This window comes from Bos mutus, chromosome 2, assembly GCF_027580195.1.
Source record: "Bos mutus isolate GX-2022 chromosome 2, NWIPB_WYAK_1.1, whole genome shotgun sequence".
NCBI lineage: Eukaryota > Metazoa > Chordata > Mammalia > Artiodactyla > Bovidae > Bos > Bos mutus.
Genome location: NC_091618.1, coordinates 8,858,935 through 8,882,819, shown reverse-complemented (window position 1 = coordinate 8,882,819; position 23,885 = coordinate 8,858,935). Strand labels below are relative to the sequence as shown.

The following is a 23,885-nucleotide window of genomic DNA, read 5'->3' as shown; positions in this document are numbered from 1 at the left end:
CAAGAAAATTCCCCTGCCCAACCTGGAGAAGGTGCTGATGATGGAAGGGTGATCTCTATTCAAGAATGAGGAAGAAGGTGGTCTTTCCCCTCCCCACTTGTCCTTTGATTGTATAACAGTAGCCCACCAAATGCTCCATGTGCAGCACTTGCCCACTTGTAAGCCTCATAAGCATCCTGTTCTAATAAACCACTGATCTACCGCTTTGCCTTTCGTGGAATTCTTTCTGTGCTGAGACATAAAGGACCAGAGTTTCTTGGAGCTCCCTGAAATGCCACATAGCATTTTCCGCAGGCATGCTGAGTGTCCAGAAGGAAAATGAGACTGGGATGGATTATCAGAGGTACTGGGTGGGATAGGGGTGCCGTTGAGGATTCGGTGCCAGTTGATATAAGTGGTCAGGGAAAGCCTCTGCTGCTAAGGTGACATTTAAGTAGAGATGTGAAGGAAGGGGCAGCCAGACATTCAGCTTTTTGGAGCCAGGCCCAGATTCATGGCCATGGAACCCACGTAGTCACATGGGGCTCTGTGTTCTGAAGGGTCCCATGCTTGATTTAATACTCTGCTATTGCTGTCTTGAAATTTTTAAGTTTTGAACAAAGCCCTGCATTTTTGTTTGTACAGGGCCCCAGAAATTAAGTAATAGGTCCTGTCTGGGGCAAAGTGAGCTTCAGACAGAAGGAACATCCGGTGCAAAGGCAAAGAGATGGGGATGTGTTGGCAGCTTGAGTCTGGAGTAGGAAAGGAGCCAGGGTGGCACCATGACTGGCTCCTTTATGCCTGCCGTATGAGGCTGCACCCCTTTCCGCAGCAAGTTATAGGATCAGGAAGTGTCTGACTTAACCCTCTGATTTGAGCTAGTTTTCTTGCTTTCCAGTTTTGTTGGGCTTCCCTGGTGGCTCAGATGGTAAAGAATCTGCCTGCAAGGCAGGAGATGTAAGAGACTTGGATTCAATCCCTGGGTTGGGCAGATCCCCTGGAGAAGGGAAAGGCTACCCACTCTAATATTCTTGTCTGGAGAATTCCATGGACAGGGGAGCCTGGCGGGCTACAGTCCATGAGGTCGCGAAGAGCTGACAAGACTGAGCAACTAACACTTTCACTTTCAGGTTTGTTGTTATTGTTGTTGTTATATAGTCGTTGGGTTGCATCTGACTTTTTAGGGACCACACAGACTGGGGTCCGCCAGGCTCCTCTGTTCATGGGATTTCCCAGGCAAGAATTCTGGAGTTGGGTTGACATTTTCTTCTCCGGGGGATCTTCCTGACTCAGGGATTGAACTGGAGTCTCCTGCGTTGGCAAGTGAATTCTTTTTTTTTTTTTTTAGCCATGGACTTTATTGTTTGAATATTTGCAATTATTATTCTATACACAAACGTTAATTTCTTACAAAACTCTGTATTCCATATTGCTAGGTCACTTCACTCTTCATTTTATGTCACATTTCCATCAAGAACTATTTCCCCAAATCACAATCTGCCTGATTGTGTGTTGTTGTCGCTCAGTTGCTAGGTTGTGTACAACTCTGCGATGCCATAGACTAGCCCACCAGGCTCATCTGTCCATGAGATTTTCCAGGCAAGAATAGTGGAGTGGGTTGCCAGCAAGTGAATTCTTTAACAGCTGAGCCAGAGGGAAAACCCCAGGCTTGGCGGAGATTTAAAACTGACTCTTTCTTCCTGTGGGTGGGTCTGCTTTCCTGGAAGTCCTGCTCTGGTTTTCCCCCAAATCAGAGCCTGAAACAGAGACTTAAGTGCAGATAGTTTATTTGGGAGGTGATCGCTGGAAGTGAAGGGAGGGAGTGGGCAGAGAGACCAGAAAGGACGCAGAGCACAAAGGAGGAGGTGTCTGCCGGTCTGCCCTGCAGACAGTGCCCTTTGGAGCTGTCTTCTCTTGGACAGGAGGCTGGGGCTTTTTCCAACAGCTCTGACACACCGTGGGTGAGGGCTGCTCCCAGGGTGTTGGCCGTCTGCATTTCTAGTCTGCAGCTCAGCTGGCAGGCTGAGCTAGAGCTTCCAAGAGCGCCCTGAGGCCAGAAAGGAGAGGCAGGCTTGGCGGGTGCTTGGAGTGGGGCTGGGGTCCTCACGTTCCGAACAGTCCGCCACTGCTGAGGCTGAAATCTTGGTGGGCCAAGAAAATATGGCCTGGGCCACTCCTGTGTTTGCCACACGGAATGGTCACTGCGGGGCCTCCCACCTGGCGATCCCTTGCTTCCCTTGCTGAGAACAAAGTGCATCCACCAGCCAGCTGCTTACAGTGAACCTGCCCTGTTCCCAACATCTCAGGACACCTGCAGCCTCCTTCTGCTGAGGCACTGGGCCATTTCTGGAGACCTCTGTGGGCGGGATCTAAGGCTGCCCCAGGCTGACTCTCTCCTATGACCCAGTTCTGGTCGGGGGCAGCACAGACCCATGACCTGCTCACGTACGAGTGCAGTTCCCTCCTCCCACTGCCTCCTCCTCTGCTGCTACTCACACCTTGGGATCCTTAGGTAAGAGTTAGAGACCAGCCACAGAGTCCAGCCCACTACCTCTCTGACTGGTTTCCCTGAAGCCACCTCACTAGGCTTGAAATGAGAAGAAAGCCACCCCATCCCACCTAACTCTTGCCAGAAAAAAACCCTCTCTCTAACTCGTCTCCCCACTGCCCTCAGGGTTGAAACCGTCCCGCCTTGACTCCCTACATTCTAGCATCACCAACGCCCCTACCTTTCCAATGTCCTCTGCTGCCACCAGGTCCCCTATGTTTAAAGTTTTTCATCCCCTAAACTTACCCTGCCACTCACACCTCTGCGCCTTTGCACATATTGTTCCCGCTGCCTTGAAAGTTCTTCCTCCTCCCCAGGGCTTGAGGAGAAACTCCTCATACTGTAAGAGTCGCCCCAAGTGGCCTTGACACAGAGAATCTCTGTAGGAAGCCAGTCCCTCCTGCATTGCACTCCCCATGCACCAAGCATGGTTGAGGTTATGGTCTTGAGTCAGATTCCCCGGGTTCCAACTCTGGCTTTGCTATGTGTACGAGTCAGGAATAGCTTCAACCATGCTGTGTAACAAACCATTTCAAAATTTGGGGGCTTACCACAAATTTTTCTTTACTTTATTTTATTTTTCTCACCTATTTGCAAGGGGATGGAGTAAAGAATTGAAACAGACTGATAGTTGGCCTTTATCGAGCAGTCCCTCTGTGCCAGGCTCTGTGAACATGTCACATGTATTATTTCATTTAATCTTCATGCCAACCCTATATGGTGGGTATCATTAACCTGTTTTAGAGTGAAGGAGATACATAACTTGCTGGTAAGTGGTAGAACTAAGATGTGAACCCAGGTAGAACACACTCATGTGCCTCACGGCTTTGCTGCCTCCAGAGGACGGAAGCACTTGCTTGGGGGAAAAGACAAGAATGTGTTCCAGGGACTTCCCTCGTGGTCCATTGGCTAAGACTCTGTGCTCCCAATGCAGGGGGCCTAGGTTCGACCCCTGGTCAAGGAACTAGATCCTGCATGCCGCGACTAAAACCCAGTACAGCCAAGTAAATAAATAAATACAAAAAAAAAAAAAAAGAGATTGTGTTTCAGACAGCTCAGGTGCCCCCTTCATCCTTTTTCTTACTTCGAGTCCACTGAAGCCCTTCCAGATGGCCTCCCTACTCAGAGCCCGACCTCTGAGGCCTTTGGTTCCTTAGGCCTGCCCCAAAATTCAGTCTCCCTGTTCCTTCAAGGGCCGAGCCCGGCACCTGGGAGGGCAGGTGGATGTTGCACAGGTTATAGAATAACTCTGGGATCCTGGAGCAGTGGAGTCACTGGGTCTCAACCAGGTGGCCTGAGCCAGGGGAGGACAGGGAAGGGAGGTGCCCTTGGCTGCCCTGGGGCTGCTCTCACCCTCCCTGGGCTGGAAGGAGTCGGAGCAGAGGGCAGTGAAGGACGCGTGCTGGCCCCACAGCTCCACCGTTTGATACCAGTACTGTGTAGCAGCTAAGAGCTGGATTTGGATCCAAGTCTGCCACTAGGCAACTGGGTGACCTCGGGCAAGTAGGATCCTCTCGAGTCTGCTTCCTCATCTGCAAACAGAGATAACGACAGCACCCCGTCACGGGCTTACAGCGTGTCTAGCGGGCTTTGCACATGGCAAGTGCGTCATGACTGATCACTGTTTCTACTTGTATTACTTTTATCATTCAGCTGTCAAGTATCCAAGCCAAGTTTCCTGGTTAAGTGCTTTTTCTCCCCCAAGCACAAATACAGGTTCACTGACGCACGTGTGTGTGTGTGCGTGCTCAGTCACTTCAGTCATGTCTGACTCTTTGCGACCCCATGGACTGTAGCCCGCCAGGCTCCTCAGTCCATGGGATTTTCCTGGCAAGAATACTGGAGTGGGTTGCCATGCCGTCCTCCAGGGGATCTTCTTGACCCAGGGATCGAACCCACGTCTCCTGCATCTCCTGCCCAGACCCTAAATACACTGTGAGTTATGAGACCTGGGATATGTCATTTCTCTTCACTGGGCTTCATGTTTTCTAGCCATAAAATGGGGAACAACACATTCAATGTGCAGGAATGCATGAGGCCAAATGAGAGAATTTAACAGTCTCATGTCTCCTTTCTGAGCCTCAATTTCCCAATTTGTGAAATGAGTAAATAGGATTATCTGGATCAAAGGAGGTAGTTTTGCCCATGGCAAGAGCTTAATAAACTATAGCTTTAAAAACAAGTCCAGGGACTTCCCTACTGGTCCAGTGGTGAAGACTCATTGCTCCCAATGCAGGGGGCCAGGGTTCGATCCCTGGTCAGGAATCTAGACCTGACATGCTGCACCTAAAGATCCTACAGGACGCAAACAAAAAGAGTCCACATGCCACAACTTAAAGAACCTGCATGCTGCAAAGAAGATCGAAGAGCCAGCACGCCACAGTTAAGACCTGGTGCAGCCAAATAGATAAATAAAGAGATATTAAAAACAACACAAAACAAACAAGTCCAGGACAAAGCAGGTGTTCCACAAACGGAAACTGAATCCAAATCACCTTTCAAGTTCTTATTCACTATGGTAGAATATGTTTCATCATGTAGAATGTAATCTCCATAATGTCCTTACTTATTTTCATTTGCTATACCCTACCTGTTCTAAATGATCAGATTTTCTATGCCACTCTTCCTAGCTATAAGAGCAATGGAGATTTACGTAATTCTTGTGTGCTTGTCTGAACCTGTAGAAGTAAAGACTTATTTCATCCTATTACATTATGATTATACAGGTTTTGTTATAAAAGAGAAGTGTACATTCCTCTAGTACATTGCAGCTGACAAACAACCTTCCTATCTACTTTAGTTTTACTTACTTCTCCTAACACCCCTGTCAGGTTGGTATTATTAGCTCTGTTTTACAGGTAATAAACTAAGGCCCACTGAGAACAAGGAAACTTGCCCAAGATCACATGGTTAGTTGGGGTAGCACTAGAACTTGGATCCTGTATCATGCCTTTGCCCCACAACTGTCCCTCTGAATAGGCTCAGAGCTCCTGAGGGCAGGGGGTGTCCCCCTGAGGCAGTCTCCCCTCAGTTCCATCCATCAGGCTGATGCTTCCAAGACAGGTCCGGGTTTCTCCCCACTCTGCCTGGTCCAGATCTTTACATACCCGAGGAGCAGACAAGCCCTACCAATGTTGGTCCATTATCTTCTAAGGGCCTACCCTTCAGGTACTCCCTCTCCTGCGGGGAGATGTTACACCAGGGAGTAGAAAGAGGGCTTTTGTTTGGCCACATGGAAAGGCCTGTGGAAACTTGGATCCGTGACCAGGAATTGAACTCGTGGCCTCAGCAGTGAAAGCGCTGAGACCTAACCACTGGACCACCACGGAATTCCAAAGCAGGTGTTTTAATGGAAGTCTAAATAGTGTGTCTTGGGCTGGGCAGGGTAGGTTAGGAAAAGCTGCCGGAAGACAGCGCTTTAGGTGGGGACTTGAATAAGACTGAGGTGCAGGGTTGGGGTGGAGCTCCCCAGGCAGCGAGGTGAAGATGGGGGAAGGTCAGGCGTATCTGACCAGAAGCAGCCTAGTGAGGTGGGCTGTGTGGGTTTACGTGGCTTCAGGGCTGGGCTGCGGGCTCTCACTGGAAAATTCGGGTGCTCCAGCTCCAACTCGCCGCCTCCCTCTCGGGTTAGCCAGGTCCAGACTCCGGAGCTTGCGGCTCAAGTCGCCGGAAGTGGGAGCGACTCCTCAGCTGAGCAGCAACTTCTGCTTTCTCGGCCTCCTAGTCTCCCTCGGCCCCAAAGACGCAGGACCTCGCCAGGCTGTCGTCGCCGGTGTGGATGACCCCTCTTGCCCCCGTGTGCAACACGTGGGCGCGGGGGTGGGGGGCGGTGGAGGTGCTGCTGGCGCCCTGCCAGGCCGGCTCGGTGGGCGGGCGGGATCACCCAGGCCTGGGCAGGCGGCGGCGGTGGCAGGGTCCTGAGCCCCGAACCCAGAGTCTGCGACCAGTTCTCCCCCGACTCGGGGCGGGGCCTCCGCCCGGCCGCCCCCTTTTATCTGCGCTCCGGATGCCTGGATGCCGAGGGCAGCCTCTCGCAGATCGGCTCGGCCTCAGGTACCCGGCTGCCGGAGAGCTGGCGGTGTTGGGCAGCGGGGCCGGGCGGGGCGCAGGGTGCATCCGAGACTCGGGGTTGGGTGTCTTGGTTTGGGGGGGTGGCGGGCGGGGAGAGGCATGTGGGGAGGGAGGGAAGACCCACAGGACCGCGCCGGCAGAGAGGGAGCATCTCCGGCTGGAGCGGGAGGCTGACTGTGAATCAGCTGGAGGGGGCGCCGCTGCGGAGAGACTGGATTAGGAGGAGCGGAGCTGGAGGGGGAGCCTCTCGGGGAGCAGCGGGAGGAGGCTGGAGGCCCGGGGCGATCAGAGCCGCAAGGAGGAGAGGAGGCGGGCGGTGGGGCGAGCTGGCCCCGGGGAGGACCGCAGTGTCGGAGGACGATGGGCACGGACCATGCTCCTCCCACGGAAGGGGGAATCTAGGGAGATTCTGGGGGTGAAAGGGGGTGTGAGTACCTGGAACTGGGTGGTGTGACGGACTCCCAGTTGGAAAATCGGAAACAGTGGAAGAGCACGGCATGGGGCTCAGAGGGGCTCTCACTCCAAAGGAGCGCAGGTCCGTTGAGATCGGGGCTCCTTTGGTGTCAGGAGACTATAAGGGATTCCCCCCACTCGTTGAGGGACGCACTTGTCTCGAGACTATAGGCTTTGAGGACCTATAGGGAAACCAGAGGTTTCCCTGGAGCATCCGCCCACCATTACCCAACTAAGCCTGGCAGGAGTGAGAGGTCCGGTCAGACCAAGACTGGGGAGTTGAGTGTGATATATTTTCAGGGCCTGGCTGCTCCTAGGGGGATGTCCGTGACATTGTAGAGGGACCCAGCCTCCCATCTTGGGGCTTATACCACCGCGGGGCCCCTTAGTGACAGGCTGCTTTTCTCCAGCTTAGTTCCCCTGCCAAGAGGTCAGTAGGGAAACTGGTCAGTGATAAACTCAGGTCCCTTTTCTGTCCCCATGTCCTGGGCAATTGTAGCTAGCTCACCTGGGCCTGCTTTCCTCCAGCAGGTGTTTCCCTGTCCTCAGAGCAGTTGTGAGTCTGAGACCCGCAGAGGAATTCCTTTAAGAGTGATTTATTTCATTCTGATCACACGGTTCAGTACAAATGGAGGCCCAAAGTGCAGTTACAAAAAACAAAAGAGGTTTCTGTTCAGTTTTGGAACACATGGAGGAGCTTTTTCTTTAAACTCAGTGGGAGGAACTGGCGAATTGGTTTGCATTGAGGGAGGTGACCTACTTGCTGAGATATCAAGAAGCCAGCCAGGGATGAAAACTTTGCTTGTATAATCTGTGGCCACTCACTGGGTGCCTGGGAGTTGACTGCAGTGGATGAAGGGCAAGAGCACTGGTTTTGGAGTAAGATAGGCATGCTCTGTCATCCTGCCTCCCTCCGGGGCTGTGACACCAGCGTAGCCACAGGTTCAAAGAGTTGCTGAGAGGGAGAGGTGAAATGTGTGTAAAGCCATTGTAAACGATGACTGTTAGTGCCTAGTCTTAGTAATAATATTTCAGGTTCTGCCATATTGTGTTATCCTTGTCAGGACCTCTCAAGAGGGTTTACTTCTGACAGCCGCATTGTTAACACTGGCCTAGCCTTAATTGTTTTTGTCTGATGAGGTTAAACAGCCTTCCATGGCAAGATGAAGTTGTCTTTAAGAGAGTGTACTGAACTGTCAGGGCCCAGAGAAGCAAAGATGAATATTTTGCTTGACAGGAAGGAGGCAAAAGAAGTAGAATTATAATCAAATATACTTATAATAGATGCTATTTAGTAAGACTGTTATGGAGAAGGAAATGGCAACCCACTCCAGTATTCTTGCCTGGAGAATCCCATGGACAAAGGAGCCTGGTGGGCTCCTTTGGGGTCCCAAAGAGTCGGAGACAACTGAGCGATTAACACACACACAAGGCTGTTAAGCTCCAAGAGGGCACGGTATGAATACCCTTAGGTGTTACCCTTTAGCTGTTAATTAACTGGGCTATTAGTTCCCTGAGGGTGGTGTTTTAACTGTGTTGTTCACAGCTGAAGCTCCAGCTTCTGACACTGAGTAAGAACTGAACTGAACTGAAGCCTAAAACAAATACTGTTGGAATGTCTCAGGGCCTAAAGGGCCCTTTGAAGTCACCGGAGAATGCATTCTGTCCTTTGACATTTGGAGAAACAGGGCCAAGAACAGAAGGGACTTGTCAGGGCCACACAAGGATTGAGTAGCTGAGTCAGGACTAGAATCAACAAAGCTGGTGGAGCCAAAGCCGTGCCAGAGCCAACATCCAGCATCTGTGACTTTGTTTTTCTTGAGGTAGCTATTATTATTCTCAGATTTTAAATGGATAGGTACAGAGAGGTGAAGTAAAGTCACACAACTGGTAAGTTCCAAACCTGAAATCCCATCCTCACATGAAAACAAGGACCTGGCTTGTCTTGAAATAACTGCCCGAGGAAACAGATGAGCAGATGCCCTCCCTGGGAGCAGCAGCTCTCTGCAGTTCTCCGTGATTACCAGCCAGGGGGCTTCTCTCTGGGCTTTATTTATTTATTTTCCTGGGCTCAGGGGTATTTCAGTTGTGTGGGTGAGCCCCATCAGGCAGCCTGTCTGCTTCGTTCACCATATGCCCCCAGCCCGGCACCCCTATGCCCCGCGTATAGTACTCATTGAGTAAAATCTGTGAGATTGGTACAACCCAGGGCTCTCCCACTCCGAAGCCCATTCACCACCTAATCCCCACAAACTGGCCTGCTGTTTTGCCCCCAGAGATATTAAGGAGCCTCTCTCTGACAGTGTGTATCAGGGGGAAACCAGGGGAACTTGGGGGGTGGCAAGCTTTGGTTGAGGAAGCAGGTGAGGAGGTTGACCTTAAGTTTAGAAAAGGGAAATGTGAATTGGAAGAGCTGAGGAGGTGGGAGGGGAGAAGAAGAAGATGATGCTCAGGCTGACAGAAGACTTCCCACTGGTGGTCCAGTGGTTAAGAATCCACCTGCCAGTGCAGGGGACACAGGTTCAATCCCTGGTCGGGGAAATTACCACATGCTGCAGGGTAATTAGGCCCACGCACCACAACCACTGAGCCCAGGTGCCCCAGAGCCTGTGTTCCGCAACAAGAGAAGCCACTGAAATGAGAAGCCTGCACCCCGCGTTGGAGAGTAGCCACCATTCACAGCAACTAAAGTCTGCAAGCAGCAAGGAAGATCCAGCAGAGTCAAAAATAAGTAAACTAAAGAAAAAAAGACATCCCACTTGGGCCAGGGAGATCCCAGTTCTGAAGTTCAGTCAAACCAGAAGGCTCCCGAACCTGCAAGACAGGCCACATATTACCGGCTAGCACAGTCTTCCACCTTCACCCTCCTGCTCAGGGATGGGGCTTCTGGGGCAGCTGGGGCTGAGGCCCCTTTTCTCTGGGGATTTCACTTCTCTTGGGTCAATGGGCAAGTGCAAATCTTCAGGGCTCTGTGAATCCAGAGAGGTTATTCTGAATGGCCTTTGCTAAGAACACTTTAATTATTAAATAAGGTCAGTGTCCCCAGAAGTCCAAACTCCAGCCATATTGTCCTGGTCCCTAAATGTACCCTCAGAGGAAGGTAAATGTTTAAAGAGATACAGATAGTTTTGTAAGGCCTCCAAACCCAGTGGAACCAGATATTGAGGCCTAAAAGAGCACTGAGATTTTTTTTAGAGAACCCAAAGCAAACTTTTCAACTTGGGAATGTTTTAAATACTAATATTCAGGCTAAGAATATTTCAAATACTACTACTATTAATAATTGATACTAATAATAGGAATAATTTACTGAATCCCTAAACTGTGCTAAAACTGTTCTCATAGATTTCATATTTGTAGCAGTCTATGAGGTAGATAATGTTAAAATTCCCATGAGGGGGCTGAGGATTAGAGACGGTAAGTCACTTGTCTTAGGTCACACAGCTAGTGTGTTATGGAAGCAGAAGTCAACTTGGTTTGTCTGAATCTGAAGTCCATCTGCTTCATGAACCTTTATAGTGTCTGTTTTCTCCTTGATTCCTAACTTCCTTCCATTCTGCTTCCTACTGAGTAGGGGACAGAAGCCAGTCAAGTTTGCCTGATATCCATCAACCAGGCCCTGGACATTTGGTCTCAGCCCAGCTTTGCCTGCCTTGCCGTGTGATCTTGGGTAAGTCACAACATTTCAGCTAGCTCTCAGTCTCCCCAAATATTTCATGCAGAGGTTAACCACGAGCTTCCTTCTATAGCTGAGGCCTGGCTAGTGGGGGCAGAGTTCAGCCTGGAGTTGACCAAGGTAGTAGTGGTAATAGAGGGGAGGGTGGAGGGTGGAGGTGGTCTTTAGCCCCACCCTCTGGTGACATCACACAAGACACCTACAGTCCCTGGAAGCCCCACCCCTAGTGACCCTCACGTATGGAAGTGCCATCCAGTGCCTGGCATCTGGCGAATTTTTTCTGTTCTATAGCAGAAGTCATCAGCCCTAGTGTTCAAGAGAAACCCTTAGGTAACTAGTGCAATTAGGGAGACTTGGAGGGGGGCCCTGGGGCTTCCTAGGTGGTGTTAGTGGTAAAGAACCTGCTTTCCAATGTTTGATCTCTGGGTTGGGAAGGTCCCCTGGAGAAGGGCATGGCAACCCACTCCAGCATTCTTGCCTGGAGAATCCCATGGACAGAGGACCCTGGCGGGCTACAATCCATGGGGTTGAAAAGAGCTGGACATGCTGAAGCGACTGAGTGTGGAGGAGGGCCATGAAGGTGTACTGGACGGGGTGGGATGCCTGGAATAAGACTGGGGTGGGCAAACTGCTCAGAGGATGCCTTGAGCCTGCCCTCTGGGTGTCCGCCCTCATCCTTCTGGTCATGCTAAACTCCTGCCCCTGCTTCTTTCCCCTGGATCCAGGGCCACTTTCATGGAGTCAGGAGATGGGAACCAATTCTGAAAATAGAGCTGTTCACATGGAACTGGGCTGCTGGCTGAGGTCTAAAGGAAACAGGGCGACTAGACCTCTGTCATCCCAGGATCTGGTGTCTGGGTTCTGCGCTCAAAGTCCACTGTGTGTGGGGGAGGAGGAGGACAGTGAGTGAGCTATCCCCTGCTGAGGAGGTGGCTGTGAGCCAGGCTTCACTGGAACAGAGAGTAGGGAGCTGGTAACTGGGTGAGACTGAGGTCCTTGGATGCAAGTCAGTTGCTAGAAGCCTAAGGAAGCAATTTGCAGGAAAGGACCTAGTCACCTGCTTTAGAACAGAGTTTTCCAAAGTGGTTCTTTGGGATGCGGTTGGCTGTGACAGGAAGCAAGGCAACAGGAGTGGCTGAGAGTATCTGGGCTCTGCAGTCACAGAGCTGGGTCCAGATCCTGGCTTCACCTCTCTCTATCTACCTCACAGGCTAGTTATGAGAGTTGCAACAAGGCTATGAGTGAGAAAGTGAAAGTGAAAGTCGCTCAGTCGTGTCTGACTCTTTGTGACCCCATGGACTATACAGTCCATGGAATTCTCCAGGCCAGAATACTGGAGTGGGTAGCTGGTCCCTTCTCCAGGGGATCTTTCCAACCCAGGGATCGAACCCAGGTCTCCTGCAATACAGGCAGATTCTTTACCAGCTGAGCCACCAGGCTATGAGTGAGCATATCGTAAACTCTTACTACATTTCAGCTAGCTTTATAATCATTACTGGGAAAGGAAATCCTTGATCATGTAAACTTGGCAAATGTATTGAGCTGTTCAAAAAGTATTTGGGTTTTCCCATTAACATCGTATAGAAAAACCTGAACAAAGTTTTTGGCCAATCCAATAGGTTCAACAAAGTGAAGCAGGCTTCTTTGGTGAAGGCCTTCTCTGATCTTTTAATATGCTCTTAGGACTTGGGAAGTTCCAAGAGTGGGGATGGAGCACTGAACTGGATGGGACAGATTTTAGGGAGCCAGGAACTAAGGCACTGCTGCATGTCATCATTCCCAGGCCTTTGTCCTCATGGTGGAATGGAAAGCTAGCCGAATTGGGCAACTCTCGGGAAAGCCTTCCTGTCTCTGGGCTCCTGTTTTCTCAAGGTAAAACAAAGGAACTGCATGAGATGCTTTCAGAGGCCTTTTCTTGGTTCCCTGAGGTTCTGAGTTGGGAAGACAAAGCTGTAGACAAGGGTGGAGGCCAGACTGTTGAGGTTAAAGACCTGTCTCTCGGGGAGGAGAAGAAATCCAATTCTGGCAAGTGGATTCAACCAGCAAGTGGGCTGGGGGGTTCTTGTGCTCTGCACAGAAGTGGCCCCACTACGGTCATTAGCAAGGTCTTGCTGATGAATTGGTTCATCAGCAGGGTCTGATTCCTAAACCTGCCAGGCCATCTTGGAATATGAAGTAGAAGACTCTTGTACTCCCCTGTTGTAGCACCTCCCATGCAGTGGTGTAATGACTTATTTAACTCCTACTTCGCTACCAGGCTGGGAAAGGTCAGAGGCCAGAGCTGACTCCATAATGTAATGCAGGAGGAACTAAGGGATGCAGATCAGGCTGGGGGTGAGGTGGAGTGTGGGCTGGGGGTGGCTTGATGTTGCCTTTGCACAACAAGCACCCTGTGTTTGCTTGGACTATGTGCGAATTACTGGGGCTTTGGGGGTGATCATGGTGCTGCTGATGGTGGAGAACTTGAGTGCTTTATCTTGCCCAGATTTCTTGCATTTTAGAATGACTGGTGCAAAGGAAGTTGCAGTAAATATCTGATGAATGAAAAACAGTAAGTTTGGTTGCTGCGTCCATTAAGCTTCTTGGGGAGAATTTGAGGGAGGGGAGTTGTCTGTCTAGCTAGTTGTCTGGATAGTTTATCAATACATATTTGATTTAATGAACAGCACGGTGAGTAATGATAAGCCTGAATTAAGCAACTAGTGTCAGGCAAAAACAGTATATAATTATTAAATTATTAATAGTACTTGCCACCTTGATTGCAGAGGGCAGTTTTGGGACGTGGTTAAAATTACAGAGAGACTTCCCTGGTGGCCCAGTGGTTAAGACTCCACGTTTCCAATGCAGGGGCTGCATGTTCGATCCCTCGTTAGGGAACTAAAATCCTACATGCTGTGCAGTGCTGTCAAAAAATAAAATAATAGTAATAATAATAAAAAGACTGCAAACTGAATTTATGTCATGCCTTTACTGCTTCTTAGGCAGGGTACTCAACTTCTCTGTGCTTCAGTTTCCTTGTCTGAAAAATGGGCATATGATAGTACCTATCTCATAGGGTGTTGTGTTGATTAAATGAATCAAATATGCATAAATTGCTTAAGACACTGTCTGGCACATAGCACATGCTGTGTAAGCATTTGCTATGCTTTGGTTTCCTCTCTATAACCTCTACCATATTATGAAGTTCCTGAAGGCAAGGATCAAATTCTTTTCCACTCTCCTCCCACCCTACACTCTGGGACCCAGCACAGGACGTGAGGCAGAGAAGGAGCTCAGTAAGTGTTTGCTAAATGAATAAATGAATGAATATGTTTTAAATGATAACTTGTATAATCCATTATAGATCTTCCACAGGGGAAAGTGAGGGGGCATTAAGGAGGTGGCAGCTTGTACTGGTCTTAAAGGACTTCAGTAGAGGGAAAGGAAGTTGGCACAGGGTCTCACATTTGGGTTAGGTGGAAATGAGGGTGGGAGCAGGTCATGGGGTCTTGAATGCAGGGTGAGGGGTTAGATTGGATTTATTTGCAGTTAGCAGTGTGGAAGGTCTAGAGGCAGGAACTTTTCAGCAGGGGTGGGGCAAGGGCTGTTTTTATAGGATCAGTTGTTACTAGGGACTTGCAGGGGGAAAAGTGGCTTTTTGAGTTGGGCCTTCAAGGCTACGAAGTATTATCAGGATGCTATTATGCTGATTTTTCATTCCACAAGCATGAAATGAATGAAAATGAGCACCAGCTACCTGCGAAGCACCAGGGGTTCACAAAATAATAAGACAAATAAGCCTACCCTGGAGGAGCTTGCATTAACAACTTAATGCCTATGAGAAATGTTATAATGGTCAAAGGACTGTGGGCATTCGAGTAGAAGGGTCAGCATCAGAGGACTGGGGGGCCAGGGGAGCCCGGGAAAATATCACAGAAGAAATGGGTTTTGAGGAATGACTAGGAGCTTGCCAGACAGGCAAGATGAGGTAAATGTCTCAGATGGAGGGAACAGCTTACCCAGAGCTACAGACATGTGAAACAGCAGGTCCAGGGGCTTGATGAGGCTGTGGCTGGGTGTGATGTGTGCTGTGGTTGAGTACTAAAGCTGGGAAAGGCAGTAGGGACCAGATCATGTAGGGTAATGAGGGTTAGTGGGAGACCCAGGCCATTTGGAAGAAGCTAAACGTAGAGGTAGCAAATCTGTTCTTAGCAAGGACATTGTCACCACCATGTGAGCACTGACGGCAGCATGAACACGGGAAGAAAACAATGGGGGCTGCTGCATGGAGCCTGGACTGGAAAGGAGTTGGCTGACATAGTGGCCTCTAAGTAACGCCTGCCTCAAACATTTATTGAGCACCTTCTATATGCCAGGCACTATCCTAGGCCCTTGGGATAGATCAAGGAGCAAAAGAATCGTGAGTCAGACCTGAGGTCTCTCTGAGGACAACTCTGCTCCTTTTTAACTCATGTAGGGATAAGGGGGTAGGGAAGATGGAGAAAGAACTGGGCAGCAAAGCCCCCCCAGTTGCTGCTCATGGGGCAGGAGGGTGAGGACACCAGCTCCCTAACTTTGCTCGGGCCTCTCTCTTCCAGCCCCCTGCCCAGCCCACAGCCATGGCCACAATTGTGGCCCAGAAGCTCAGCCACCTCCTGCCCAGTCTGCGGCAGGTCCACCAGGAGCCTCAGCCGTCTGTGCCATCAGAGCCTGTGTTCACCGTGGATCGAGCCGAGGTGCCGCCCCTCTTCTGGAAGCCGTACATCTACGTGGGCTACCGGCCACTGCATCGGACCTGGCGCTTCTACTTCCGCACGCTGTTCCAGCAGCACAACGAGGCAGTGAACGTCTGGACCCACCTGCTGGCCGCCCTGGTGCTGCTGCTGCGGCTTGCCATCTTTGTGGGCACCGTGGACTTCTGGGGAGACCCACATGCCCTGCCTCTCTTCATCATCGTCCTCGCCTCCTTCACCTACCTCTCCCTCAGTGCCTTGGCTCACCTCCTGCAGGCCAAGTCCGAGTTCTGGCATTACAGCTTCTTCTTCCTGGACTATGTGGGTGTGGCCGTGTACCAGTTTGGCAGCGCCCTGGCACACTTCTACTATGCCATTGAGCCTGCCTGGCATGCCCAAGTGCAGACCATCTTCCTGCCCATGGCTGCCTTTCTTGCTTGGCTTTCCTGCACTGGCTCCTGCTACAACAAGTACATCCAGAAGCCTGGCCTGCTGGGCCGCACTTGCCAGGAGGTACCCTCCGCGCTGGCCTACGCACTGGACATCAGCCCCGTGGCTCACCGCATCCTTGTGTCCCCCGACCCTGCCACAGATGACCCGGCTCTTCTCTACCACAAATGCCAGGTGGTCTTCTTTCTGTTGGCTGCGGCTTTCTTCTCTGCCTTCATGCCTGAGCGCTGGTTCCCTGGCAGCTGCCATGTCTTCGGGCAGGGCCACCAGCTCTTCCATGTCTTTTTGGTACTGTGCACGCTGGCCCAGCTGGAGGCCGTGGCTCTGGACTATGAGGCCCGGCGGTCCATCTATGAGCCTCTACACACCCGCTGGCCCCACAACTTCTCTGGCCTCTTCTTGCTCACAGTAGGCAGCAGCATCCTCACTGCATTCCTCCTGAGCCAGCTGGTACGGCGCAAACTTGATCTTCATCGGAAGACTCAGTGAAGGGGGTGGCAGCTGGTAGGGAGGGAAGTATAGTGGGGGCCCAAAGGTCCGGATGGGAACAGATGGGAATAGATGGGAACTTTGGCTCCAGGTGGGAACAAGTCCTGGTAAAGGTGTTTTTGTCTGGCCCGCGGTGATTCTCTGTGCATTCCTCGGCTGCCAAGGGCAGCACTGGCCAGTCCTTGGATTGAGGATTGGCTGGAGCTGCTGGGGTCTACTCTTGGGCCTGCCCCAGCTGCCTGCCCTGGGAGAGGGAAAGAGAAAGAGAAAGATGTGGGCCACCCTGGTTTTGCCTCCCCTCACTGCCTCTCTCACTTAGGGGTGAGGATGGGGGATCAGCTGGGGCCAAGACCCTGACTTGGGGCTTCCAGATTATCTGGGAGGGGGTGAAGTTGGGATTTAGGTTAGAGTCAGATCTGAGCTGAGGGACAGGGAAAGCATCAGCAGTGCCCTCTACCCAGATCCCCTTGGGAAAGGACAGCCCTCTGTTGTGTGCAGGACTTTAAGGTTCCTTGAACTCCAGCTTGGAGTTTGGGTGTTCCAGAGAACCCCCAAAGGTCAAAGATTGTGCCGGGTGGAAATGGATCCCATCCAGTGCCCCACAGCTCTCAGTCACTGTCCCAGTGAGCTCCACCCTCCTATCACTGGACTCTGTGTCCCACTCATCCTGTTCCCATCTTTCCTGGGTCCCTCATTCACAGCTCAGTGTTTATCCATTCAGTGTTTCTTGGGCCTCTACTCAGAGACAGGCTATTGATGGGGCCCTGTGGATTAATGCAGGATTAAAGGCTTTACTATCGAATGAACTGTCAGGGGAAACACTGAGGAGGGAATAATTAGTGCTGCCTGGGACCCTCAGGATCTTGGGTTGAGAAGGGTGAATAGGAGTTTGCAGATGGAGAAGAGGAAATGTATTCCAGGCAGAGGGAAAAACCTGTTCAAAGGCCAAGAGGGATGGAAGGAGGAGTCACTGGAGCTGAAATCAGGGGTGGTCTGGACTCTGATGTCCTGGATGCAATAAAATGACTGTGCCAACAGTTGCCTCCTTCTTGTCTCCTATCCTGGAGAGAGGGCCCCGGTGCACCCCTTGGGCCTGCTCATTGTGTTGGAGGAGGTTTTCAGGGGGAGCTTGGGGGTGGGCAAAGGGAGGAGATCCTGTTTTATCTTTGCCTGGGGGTGGGCCTTATTTACTGTATATGGGAACTTTGTTTTGATAGGAAAGGTGAGGTAGTTTTATTACTAAATAAATATTAGACGTTAAAAGAATATGTTTAAAATATATAATTTGACAAATATTTCATTTCTTAGTCTTTTAATCAAGGAAGATCTTTATGTATTGCCTTTTCCCCAGTACATAAGCAATAAATGGCAATATATGTACAGTGAAGGAAAATTAGGAAGTACAGGTAAGAAAATCAAAAAATCTTGAATGAATAAGGAATATCACTCCACTGCTAAAATATCCTGTCGTGCATATATTTTATCTGTGGAGATTGTGGTTATGTGTGCGAGCATTTTTATATTTCTGAGGACTTAGAACAATGCTAGGCACGTGTGTGTGTGTGTGTGCACGTGCTGCTCAGTCGTGTCCTACTCTTTGTGACCCCATGGACTGTACCCCACCAGGCTCCTCTGTCCATTGGATTTCCAGGCAAGAATACTGGACTGGGTTGCCATTTCTTTCTCCAGGGGATCTTCCTGACCCAGGGATTGAACCCCCATCTCTTGTGTCTCCTGCATTGGCAGGCAGGTTCTTTACCAACTGCACCAACTGGGAAGTCCAGGTGCATTTCTGAGGGGCTTTCAGAATTTGCAAAGTACTTTCACAAACCTTGCTTGATCCTCTTTAAAATTCAAGGCCACACAGTGAGTACTGAAAGCTAGTTCTTGACTCCAGAGTTTTAGTTTTCATTCTACTTAACGTTTTCTAAATCCTTTCCCATGAGGTTTCCTAGTTACACTTAGTTTTTTGTTTTGAATTACAAACGTAATCCGTTTAAGGTAGTGCTGAGGACCCCAGCTATGGAGTTGGCAGACCAGAACCTCCTCTCCTCTTTTTGAGGTGTTCCTAGGTTTTCCTAGGCTTCCTAGATGTTCCTTGGCTTCCCAGGTGGCGCTAGTGGTAAACTCACCTGCCAATGCAGGTAGGCCATAAGAGACACAGGTTCGATCCCTGGGTCAGGAAGATCCCCTAGAGGAGGAAATGGCAACCCACTCCAGTATTCTTGTCTGGAGAATTCCATGGACAGAGGAGCCTGGTTGGGTACGGTCCATAGGGTCGCAAAGAGTCAGATACGACTGAAGTGACTAAGTATGCTTAAGAACTCAGCGATGAGACAAGGAAAAGCTCTGATGGTTATGAGTAAGAGAGTGCAACTAACTCAAGAAAAAGAAAATGCATATTCCTTGTGCAGCGTCGCGAACGCGTTCACACAACACAGTTCCGGAATACAACTTTTGGATCAGAAAGCCAGAATGAACTTGGCCTTGGTAATCCGCTCCTCGCCTCACAATTGTCCTGGTTAAGGCGTAAGACCGCAGAGCTGGGGAAAGGGGGCGGGGCTTGGTCCGGGGCGGAGCTGACGCTGAGGGCGGTGCCTGCGCCGGGGAGGTCGCGGCGTAGCTCCGCCCCCATCGTGGCGGGAGATCCGAACGTCTGCAGAGTCTCTGATGGCGGTTGCGTGAGGTGGTTCGAGCTTCCAGCGGGTGTCCCGTTGGCTTGGTCTTCTCAGCGGCTATGAGGCGCAGAGGCCCGGAGAAGGAGGAGGAGGCCTGCGGCGTGTGGCTGGACGCTGCGGCGCTGAAGAGGCGGAAAACGCAGGTGGGTCGTTGCAGGAGAGAGGGTGGTTCAGGAGGGCCTAGGGGCCCAAAGGCGTGTGAAGAGAAGCGTTTGGGTGAACCTGGAGATGATGGAGATAGAGTCGGGGGGCGACAACGAACATATTTAGCAGTTGAGGGGAGAGAGGGGCCGGAGTCTGAAAAAGGCTGAAGAATGGGATTTGGGAAGGGTGGAGAGAAGAAAATGGGGTAGGAAGGCTGACAGGCAGGCTGTGTGGGGCGGCATGTGAAGAGGCTGGGACAGCGAGGTTTCGAGGTGAGAGAGAGTTTGGAGAGAAAATCTGCTTGAGGAGCGAAATGGAGCAGACAGACTCCTTAATGTAGAATCCCTGCGAGAAGGTAGCAGAGGCTCAAGTACGCGGAGGGGTGGGTGCGTATGCAAAGGGAAGTTCTCGCCGGGAGGGTCCGCTGCCCAGAACTGGTAACTTCAGGGGGGGGGAAAAATAGAAGAAAGGAAAAACAGAAAAATAGTGAGCATCCACTGATGTCACATACTGTATTAAGTATTTAATATGTATTATTTGTATCATCATCTTTATGAGAGTAAGGAGACTGCCGCCGCCGCTAAGTCGCTTCAGTCGTGTCCGACTCTGTGCGACCCCAGAGACGGCAGCCCACCAGGCTCCCCCGTCCCTGGGATTCTCCAGGCAAGAACACTGGAGGGGAGGGGAGGTTAATTAAGCCAGGTTCAACCAACTAGGAGAATTGGAAATCAAACACAGGTTTGGCACATATGCAAGATTCTGTTAGTCATTACAAAGAAACAAAAGTATGAGATAATAATATTTACTGTTTATTGAGCATTTTAAGCCGGACATTGTGCTGAATATTTCCAACGAGTTATTTTGTTTGGTACAGTTCTATGTAGTAGTAATATATGTAATGTATGTAGTAATATGTTTAACATATGCAGTGAAATATCTAACATTTATAACCTTTCCCTGTCTCAGAGGCCACAGCTTTCTTGGGTATCCTTCCAGAGATAGTCTGTGCATCTACAAGCAAATGCATAACTATTCTTTTAAATAGTAGCATCATATATGTTGTTCTGCAGCTTGCTTATTTCACTCACTGTATCTTAAGGATTATTTCATATAGCTCACAGAAAGCTGCTTCATTCATTTTAAGGACTACATAGCATTCTGTTATGAAATAGTATCCATTATAAGCAATAATAATGTCTTAGTCAGCTGGGCTACCATAACAGAATACCATAGACTGGGTGGCTTAAACCAACAGAATTAATTTTTTCATTGTTCTGGAGGCTGGAAGTCTGAGATCAGGGTGCCAGTATGGTTGGATTCTGGTGAGGACTTCCTGGCTTGAAAACAGTTGCCTTATTCTTGTATCCTCAAGTGGTCTTTTCTTGGTGTGTATGTGTGTGTGTAGAGAGAGACAGAGATATATGTGTGTACTTGACCTGAGGCCACAAGAAGGCTAGTGTTGCTGAAGCAGAGTGAGGCAAACAGGAGTAGATGAGATCTAAAGAGTGTGGAGAGCATAGGTGGCCAAATAATGTCATGTCGGTATTAGAGCCTCAACATAAGAATTTTGGAGTACACGATTCAGCCATCGCAAGTATATATGTGCTGTGTTTAGTTGGTCAGTCACGTCCGACTCTTTGTGACCCCATGGAATGTAGCCCGCCAGGCTTCTCTGTCCATAAGGATTCTCCAGGCAAGAATACTAGAGTGGATTGCCATGCTCTCCTTCAGGGAATCTTCCCAACCCAGGGATCAAACCCAGGTCTCCCTCATTGCAGGCAGATTCTTTACCCTCTGAGTCATAGGGAAGCCCGCAAGTATATATAGTATTTATGTTTACCAGTCTTTTCTTGATAAGAAGCTGTCTCTGCTACTGCTGCTAAGTCACTTCAGTCATGTCCGACTCTGTGACCCCAGAGACATCAGCCCACAAGGCTCCCCCGTCCCTGGGATTCTCCAGGCAAGAACACTGGGGTGGGTTGCCATTTCCTTCTCCAATGCAGGAAAGTGAAAACTGAGAGTGAAGTCGCTCAGTCGTGTCCGACTCTTAGCGACCCCATGGACTGCAGCCCACCAGGCTCCTTCGTCCATGGGATTTTCCAGGCAAGAGTACTGGAGTGGGGTGTCATTGCCTTCTCCAGAAGCTGTCTCTAATCTTTTGCTATTAAAAACACTTATGAAATGAAGAGTTTTATACACACATCCTTTTGTACATATGCAAATAAATCATCTGCAGGATCAATTTCTAGAAATGAGATAACTCGTTAAAGAGTGTATATTTTTAAAATTAAGAACATGAAACATGTAACCTTGTTTAGTAAATACAAAAGTCTCTTTCTTCTATCCAGTGGTTAAAATATATATCACTTCAGAAATCTGAAACATATTTCCTGTAGCACAGGAGTTCTCCAGAGAGAGTCTGTGTCAGCCTTATATTTTTTGTTGACTATGTTTGTCGAGCCTGGTAGGCTGCAGTCCATGGGGTCGCTAAGAGTCGGACACGACTGAGAGACTTCACTTTGACTTTTCACTTTCATGCATTGGAGAAGGCAATGGCAACCCACTCCAGTGTTCTTGCTTGGAGAATCCCAGGGACGTGGGAGCCTGGTGGGCTGCCGTCTCCGGGGTCGCACAGAGTCGGACACAACTGAAGCGACTCAGCAGCAGCAGCAGCAGCAGCATTTTTGTTGAATTAGTAAAGTCATCTTGCTTCCTTGTCAACTTTTTTGTTCTTCTCTAGTATGTGAATGAGTATGCTCCAAAAATAGGAGTTTTATCATATTATAGATAGAATGGTGACCTTTTCCCCCACATATAGGGGAAACGGCTAATTAATGGGTGGTAGGGAAATAAACGTATTTATCAAAAATGACCAAAATATGCAATGGGTGTTTTTTACTTCTGGAGTTAGGAATGAGCCTTTTATACTTTTAGAATAAATACATTCTTGATTGATGTGAGATGGATGGGAAATCTGTGTACCAGTTTAATTTAGAAAGAGAAGCAGAAGAGAGCTAAGAGAGAAAAAGGGATTACCCCTCAGGGAAGAGGAGAATCAATATTTATTTCTATGTCTGTAACTCTGACACTCCAAGTCACACCTTTTCCTTTGATGATGTTATGATGAAAACATTTGTCTGTTGATCTGGTGCGTGGCAGGAGTCCTCTCTCCAGGACCTCTAGGCCCTTTCCTCTGATTTCTGGAGGCCTGGGCCTTACGACTGTAGTCACTGACGCCATTATTCCTAAAGATACTTTTGTAAACATTTGTTCTTCCACTAGTTCCTGTTCCTCTGATGTTAAGATTTCCAGCCCAAAGCGAAGTCCTAAAGATTCCCTTTTACAGGATGTAGAATCCTGCTTCTTCCTAGATTAGCTATCCAATAGGCCTGAATGAGTTTTAATGTCAAGTGTCAATGAAAAATTAATAGTCAATTTAAGAAAGAAAGGGAAAATTTTATTTGGGCCAGCTTGAGGATTATAATCTGGGAGACAGTTTTTCAGAAAGCTCTGAGGACTACTCCTCCTATACAGGTCAAGGCAAGGTTATATTAGTTTTTGAGATAAATGATTATATATGCAAAGTAATAAATTGAATTTACATAGGCAGGAGGAGAAGGGGACGACAGAGGATGAGATGGTTGGATAGCATCACTGACTCAATGGACATGAGTTTGAGCAAGCTCCAGGAGTTGGTGATGGACAGGGAAGCCTAGTGTGCTGCACCTCATGGGGTTGTAGAGTCGGATACGACTGAGCAACTGAACTGATTATGAAAAGAACATCTTTTTTTGGTGTTAGTTCTAGAAGGTCTTGTAGATCTTCATAGAACCGTTCAGCTTCTTCGGCATTAGTGGTTGGGCCATAGACTTGGATTACTGTGATATTGAATGGTTTGCCTTGGAAATGAACAGAGATCACACTGTCGTTTTTGAGATTGTACCCAAGTACTGCATTTCGGACTCTTTCGTTGACTATGGGGGCTACTCCATTTCTTCTAAGGGATTCTTTTCCACAGTAGTAGATATAATGGTCATCTGAACTGAATTTGCCCATTCCTGTCATAGCTTTTCTTCCAAGGAGCAAGTGTCTTTTAATTTCATGGCTGCAGCCACCATCTGCAGTGATTTTGGAGTCCAAGGAAATAAAATCTGTCACTGTTTCTGTTGTTTCCCTATCTATTTGCCATAAAGTGATGGGACCGGATGCCTTGATCTTCATTTTTTTAATGTTGAGTTTTATGCCAACTTTTTCACTTTTCTCTTTCACCTTCATCAAGAGGCTCTTTAGTTCTTCACTTTCTGCCATAAGGATGGTGTCATCTGAATCTCTGAGGTTATGGATATTTCTCCCTGCAATCTTGATTCCAGCTTGTGCTTCATCCAGCCTGGCATTTCGCATGATGTACTCTGCATAGAAGTTAAATAAGCAGGGGGACAGTATACAGCCTTGACGTACTCCTTTCCCAATTTGGAACAAGTCCGTTGTTCCATGTCTGGTTCTAACTGTTGCTTCCTGACCAGCATACGGGTTTCTCAGGACGGAGGAAAGGTAGTCTGGTACTTCCATCTCTTGAAGAATTCTCCACAGTTTGTTGTGATCCGCACAGTAAAAGGCTTTAGCGTAGTCAATGAAGCAAATGTTTTCTGGAACTCTCTTGCTTTTTCGATAATCCAACAGTTGTT

At 49.2% G+C, this 23,885-nt stretch overlaps 2 protein-coding genes across 8 annotated transcripts in view; both read left to right on the top strand.

The window, feature by feature from the left end:
• Nucleotides 1-6,011: 6,011 nt before the first annotated feature.
• On the top strand, nt 6,012-17,415 carry PAQR7 (progestin and adipoQ receptor family member 7). Of its 7 annotated transcripts, none has more exons than XM_070383156.1 (6): nt 6,012-6,580; nt 10,626-10,721; nt 12,511-12,599; nt 13,229-13,278; nt 13,912-14,002; nt 15,305-17,415. In XM_070383156.1, exon 6 carries the CDS (start codon nt 15,326-15,328, stop codon nt 16,376-16,378), a length of 1,053 nt encoding a protein of 350 aa, XP_070239257.1. In that variant the 5' UTR covers nt 6,012-6,580; nt 10,626-10,721; nt 12,511-12,599; nt 13,229-13,278; nt 13,912-14,002; nt 15,305-15,325; the 3' UTR covers nt 16,379-17,415. The 7 variants fall into 7 exon arrangements, with proteins under 7 accessions (XP_070239257.1, XP_070239262.1, XP_070239271.1 ...); XM_070383161.1 differs by having other exon boundaries at nt 13,213-13,278; XM_070383170.1 differs by lacking the exon at nt 13,229-13,278.
• Nucleotides 17,416-17,686: 271 nt separating this feature from the next.
• The window catches only part of AUNIP (aurora kinase A and ninein interacting protein), a 15,496-nt gene continuing 9,297 nt past the window's right edge, over nt 17,687-23,885 (top strand). The window contains 1 exon segment of the mRNA XM_005895859.3: nt 17,687-19,199. Coding sequence (XP_005895921.3) covers nt 19,116-19,199 — 84 coding nt within the window. The 5' untranslated portion in view covers nt 17,687-19,115.